At 39.2% G+C, this 6240-nt stretch overlaps 1 protein-coding gene across 1 annotated transcript; it reads right to left on the reverse strand.

Annotated features, from left to right (window-relative positions):
• Positions 1-1279: 1279 nt before the first annotated feature.
• LOC5573729 (peptide deformylase, mitochondrial) lies at positions 1280-2272 on the reverse strand. Its single transcript, XM_001654709.2, has 3 exons — positions 2144-2272; positions 1694-2073; positions 1280-1641 (listed from the first exon to the last, which is right to left on the reverse strand). The coding sequence occupies exons 2-3, from the start codon at positions 2066-2068 to the stop codon at positions 1327-1329; spliced, it is 690 nt and encodes a 229-aa protein (XP_001654759.2). The 5' UTR covers positions 2069-2073; positions 2144-2272; the 3' UTR covers positions 1280-1326.
• Between the last annotated feature and the right edge of the window lie 3968 nt (positions 2273-6240).

Below are 6240 nucleotides of genomic sequence, written 5' to 3' on the forward strand. Positions count from 1 at the left end.
GTACATATTATTGGTCAAAACGTCCTATCCGATGTTTTTATAGATTTCAGTGTAATTTCCAAATAAATTGACAAAATTTCATTTCTTACGTTGAACTCTATTACACTGCTTCCCTCTACAAGCAACACAGTGGGGAAAAATTGTTTCATTTTGATACAGTTTCAAAATATATTTTCACAACCTTCAAGCTCGATTTACTCGAAATGTGTGAATTGTTAGATAGGCCGTTTTGAAAAGTTACGCGAGAAATGTCAAATAAAATAATTAATAATTTCAGGCAAAAATCGTTACAATCTTCTATTGCCACGATTAATAGTGGTTTCTGCGCTCGTGTACATACACGGTACATGTCACTTGCACTACTTAAAAATTTCTGGTGGAAAATATAAACAAAGATCAGCTGTTCCCAGCAAAATCAAATGGCAGTATTTTCAACCAGCAAATTTGCGCATGTGTTCGTGTCAGCGCTCGGCGAGAGCTCAATGCGTTATATGTTTAGGTTAAGTACATTCAAAGCGTTTTTTTCTCTTATAAGCAGGTGAAATCAACTCACCTGTAAAAATCTGAACTGCTACGGCAAATGAAATGTAATATATTGTTAACAAAATGTTAATAAAATTTTAAATTTGTTTTACCAAATTAGGATGATAGTGTTGTCTAATAACACAGAACACCTAGATATAAGAAATGAATGTAATGTTTGGAATGATATTGCTGTGTGCGTTTGAAATGCAAATATCAAATGCGGGAACATCAAACGCGGTAAGATTTTTCACAAGAAATACGATGTCAAAGATAGATTTTTCTTGCTAGGGCGGCGGTGATTTATATAATCGTTGCTAGGTGTCCTTTGATTGTTTTGTGTTACCGCATTTGGAGAATGTTTGGTCAAGATTTGCATCTCAAATGCAAACATCAATACTAATAAAAAAATTTAAAAAAAATACTCTTGATATGAAGCGCGTATACATGATGTTTGCATGAAAGTAGGCAGTTTCATCTCAGGTTTGCGTGCTGAAAATCAGCCTATTACGATGAGATATTGCAAAAACTACTAGGAATTTGCAATTTTGTAAAAGGCTACTAGAGGATGCCTCTAGTAAAAGTCTCCTATGATTAACACGTTTTCTTTGGCCTGCGTACTGCGATCAAAGAAAAATGCTTTTCTTGACCATTTCTTGCAAGAAATTTCCCACGCATCGAGATAGGCATACTTCGCTTTAGCGTTCATGCTCTTTTGAAAACTTTGGCAATGATATTGCAATTAAAAAAAATGAAATGCTGGCAATCAAAATGTATTTCCTAAAGATCTATAAACCGCCCTAATTACTTCTGATGAAAGGATATCCTTACCCTTCCATGGTTTTCATTCACCGCATGCCAACAGGTGCACGTAAAAGAGTCTCGCTTCATAACGTCCGTATAGACAATTCCATTCAGGTGGTCCATCTCGTGCTGAGCAATACGAGCGTTCCACCCTTTCAGTTCCATTTCCTTGCTTTGGCCGTTTTCATCCAGTCCACTCAACAAAACGCCAGCATATCGGGCCACCTCTCCGCTGTATCCTTTTACGCTGGCACAAGACTCCGGAAAACTTATTTTCTCGTAGTTTGTGATTTTCATTTCCGGGTTGATCATCACCTAAAATCCACGATTTAGTTTTGCGTTTCTAGAAATCGATTTAAAATTTTACCGTCAGTGGCAGTGTTTCCATTTCCTTAATCTTGTACTCGGCATTGGTGTAGTGCTTCTTTAGCCGGTCCTCAAATTCCATCACCAGGATCTTCAACGAAATTCCAATCTGAGGCGCGGCCAATCCTACGCAATCATATTTGCGCATAACGTGGACCATGTGCTTCACTAGGTACTTAACTTCCGGTGATGTGACGGCCTCCACTGGAACCATTGCTGCGGTCTGCCGTAGAACCGGGTCGCCAATTTGGGTTACATGACCGTAGGGAGGCTCATTGGACGACTTCTGCTGCCACAGGCCACGGTACCATCTTCCGAAGGAGGCCAACTGGGACGACGTAGAAATGGAACGTCGTTGCAGGTGGCGGAGCAGCATTTTGTCTTTGGTAGCAGCATTAAGTGAAAAATAATCAAATAATTACAAGAAAGATCTTAAATAATGGTTACTCACCTGGATACGCGAAACTACGTAAGAAAGATATCAAGCGCTTATTTTTTGTTGACTAAAGAATGAACACAAATGAAGAACCGGTCAAAACAGCTGATGAATGAACTCGCACGTGGTTTCTGAACAGTCAGGTCTCCTACTACAAGATACCACCCACTTTTCACCCAACGCTTTGAGAATGAATTCTCATGCATTAGGGTGAATCATGTATACACGGAACTCAGATCTACTCAAACCTGAGTTGTTTCAACGCAAAACCGTAGTTGAGCCCAATAACCCAAATTTGGCTAAATTTTCAGGGCCTCCATTAGGTATTTTGCCTTTAAAGCCATAAGAAAAATTAACCTAAATTTGATTTGATTCAACGCAAAATTGAGTTAATTCAACCCAAGCGAGAGAATAACCCAACAAACAGTTTTGCTGAATCAGAGTTGAAAAAATCACTTCCAAGCATACGTAAGCTGAATCAATTGTTATTCAACTACTAATGTTACTGGGAATGCATTTAGGGTTTGTTCATATATTTCATAACGCCAAAATGGTGATTTTCGGCAGCCACCCACCTCTTTGTAACGCTTTTTGTAAGAATGTTTTTATCACCGCGAGATAATTAGCGAGATTAGCGAGATAATTCAAATCATAAAATCAGTAAAATCTAACAACCTGTCGAGATCCGCTCGGTGTTTGAAAGTTGGTATTCTCTACATCACCTACATGGATTTGCTTTTGAAAAGTTGAAAATCTGTAAAATAGAATTTGATATGTAGACACAGCACATACACATGAGCTGGGAACAGCTTTTATAGTGATGGGTGATATGCAGAGGCGCGTGATAGGGTGGTGGCCACCCGCATAGATACGAACCATATTTGTACTGTTTCCCGTAGTGTACTCAACCATTTCCAACCATATCTGAATAATTTCATACAACATGCCATGTAACAATAAATGAACCATACGGCGAACGGTTTTTACAGATTGGATAATAGTAAATGAGAAAATAACAATGTGGGGAATAGGCGGTTAAGTTATGTAACCATTTGAAAACGACGATTTTTTCAAACAAAATTTTTCATGAACAGTTTGCCGAAAGGTAGATATACCATCCATTTTTCACTAAATTTATAGTATGGTAAACAGTTAAGAAACATTAAAACCATAAAATTCTAAGAAAATGAATAATGTTTAGTTAATTGTTGGTTTATTGTACTTTGTGTGCTTTTTACTGTATTCAGTATTATTCTTTTAAATTTATACCAATAAAAAAATAAATAACCCATTTCGAGCATCTTAAGCAGTGTTACAAATCGTATGGCAAATATAACTATTTTCAAAACTCGCCATACGATTTGTAAATCTGCTGAAGATATTTTTAGAAGAAATAAAGGAAAAAAATTAGGAAATAATACAATAAGTAATTATTTGTACGACATATTATTTTGATACGTTCAGCTCCGGTCATTTATTTACAAAAGAACACTTTCAAATGAACAAAATCTGCATTGATAACATATTGCAGAATTCCACATTAAGAAAAATTTAGACTATCAATGTTTTATTTTCCACTAACAGAATCGGGTGTACACTATTTTGCCGGCCGCAATGAAAAAGTTTCCGATAGATTCCTAGTTGGCATCCTCCGAGCAGCTTATAGCTTTCGCTAGTATACCAATCCTTTAACAGCTTCTTTACGGGAATGTGTCTCGGAAAACATTGAATTCCAAGCTTTCCATATTCTTGTGGGGGCAGCAGCAGCAGCAGTCTGGTTCCGGTAATTTTACTGGGGTGGAGGGTGCGATTGGTTCCGCATCAGCTTCCGTCGTAAAAAAATCTGCATCAAAGCCTGTTAGTATTGAAAAAAGAAATGAGCCGTGTGTTACCTGTGATTAGTTCGATTGATTACTTACCATTACTACTAATAATTCTTGGTGTTCCGCTCAAAAACGACAAATATTTTCCAAATACAAACCAGAAAAATATTTTCACTTTGTTCACTCTTGTTATGATTGATTAAAACACACACGCTAGAAAACTATCACATCAGCTTTTCTTATTATATTATATTCATACATAAATTATTTATTTTAATTATCTGTTTTCACGCAATTTGTTCAAAAAGTGTTAAAAGACAATAAAAAAATATTTTCAGATCAAGTTATTCAATAAAACTAAAATTTTAGTATGTCACTTTGCGAAAATCACATAGCTGTTATGGGAATTTTTCAAGAGTGGGTGTTACGACACGCTCACGAATACTATAGCGGGTAAATGTTTCCCAAACTGTAATGTTAAGGTAAAATAAAGTAAAAGACACATGTGTGTAAGTGTATTGCGCAAATAGCAGTACGAACAATTTCACAGATGGTTGTTTTATAATGCTACTATTTCACACAAGTCTTTATTCCCATATAATTTAACAATTTCTGAACAGTATCATATACTATCACTATTTTCCATACATTACAAAAACAGTTTTTAATAGTCTAGAGCTGTGGAATTCATATAGTCCAACAAAAAATGTACCGTTTGTGATATATTGACCCTAACAGATAAAAGAATCTTATTGTTTGAAAATTACGACAAATTGTATTTTTCTATGCGGGCAATGAGAGAATGTGCAAGTTGAGGATCAAAGGCCGGTTCTTCAACTTCAGCATAATAAACGTGCACAGCCCTCACTCCGGAAGCACTGATGATGATAAAGACGCTTTTTACGCGCAGCTCGAACGCGAGTACGACAGCTTCCCAAGCCACGACGTCTAAATCATCATAGGAGATCTAAAGGTTCAGGTTGGCCAGGAGGAGGAATTCAGACCGACGATTGGAAAGTTCAGCGCCCACCAGCTGACGAACGAAAACGGCCTACGACTAATTGATTTTGCCGCCTCCAGAAATATGGCCATTCGTAGCATCTACTTCTAGCACAGCCTTCCATACCGATACACCTGGAGATCACCACAGCAGACAGAATCGCAAATCGACCACGTTCTGATTGATAATCGGCACTTCTCCGACATTATCGACGTCAGGGGTTTGTTCACAAATTTCATAACGCTAAAAATGGCCATTTTCGACACCCACCCACCCCCTCGTAACGCTTTTTGTATGGATATTTCACAAATTTTGTATGAGCCGTAACAGCACGAGGACACCCACCCACCCCCTTCAGCGTTATGAAATTTGTGAATGGGCCCCAGGACCTATCGTGGCGCTAACATCGACTCCGACCACTATCTGGTGATGGTCAAACTGCGCCCAAAACTCTCCGTCGTTAACAACGTACGGTACCGACGGCCGCCCCGGTATGACCTAGAGCGGCTCAAGCAACCGGATGTCGCAGCGGCATACGCGCAGCCCCTCGAGGCTTAATTACCGGAAGAGGGTGAGCTGGACGAAGCCGCCTCTTTCGGGAGAAAAAACGCCGCCTGGAGGAGACGGAGTGCGAGGAGATGGAACAGCTGAGCCGGTCTCAAGAAACGCGTAAGTTCTATCAGAAGCTCAACGCATCCCGCATCGGCTTCGTGCCGCGAGCCGAGATGTGCAGGGATAAGGATGGGAGCATTCTGACGGACGAGCGTGAGGTGATCGAAAGGTGAAAGCAGCACTTCGACCAGCACCTGAATGGCGCTGAGAGCACAGGCAATGAAGGACGGGACAACGGAGGAAATGCCTTCGTCAGTATTGCGGAAGATGGAAACCAACCAGCCCCACTTTGAGGGAGGTTAAAATGCCATTCACCAGCTCAAGAACAATAAAGCTGCTGGTAAGGATGGTATCGGAGCTGAACTCATAAAGATGGGTCCGGAGAGGCTGGCCATTTGTCTGCACCGACTGATAGGCATAATCTGGGAAACAGAACAGCTACCGGAGGAGTGGAAGGAAGGGGTAATATGCCCCATTTACAAGAAAGGCGACAAGTTAGATTGTGAGAACTTTCGAGCGATCACCATTCTAAATGCGGCCTACAAAGTATTGTCCAAGGTATTTACGTTTATGTCAGAAGTTATATTTATACTATACATATTTACTTGTTTCATTATTGAATATTAAAACAAACAAATAGTTGCCTTTTATCATACAAATCAATTTTTAATGATTAT

The sequence above is a fragment of the Aedes aegypti genome, chromosome 3 (assembly GCF_002204515.2).
Source record: "Aedes aegypti strain LVP_AGWG chromosome 3, AaegL5.0 Primary Assembly, whole genome shotgun sequence".
Taxonomy (NCBI): Eukaryota; Metazoa; Arthropoda; class Insecta; order Diptera; family Culicidae; genus Aedes; species Aedes aegypti.

What these genes read in the sequence shown, in the direction of transcription:
- LOC5573729 (XM_001654709.2), bottom strand. Translation starts at nt 2,068, where the DNA reads ATGCTGCTCCGCCACCTGCAACGACGTTCCATTTCTACGTCGTCCCAG. An exon ending in TGGAAACACTGCCACTGACG is followed by an intron (nt 1,642 to 1,693) that starts GTAAAATTTTAA and finishes CGTGGATTTTAG; the next exon opens with GTGATGATCAACCCGGAAAT.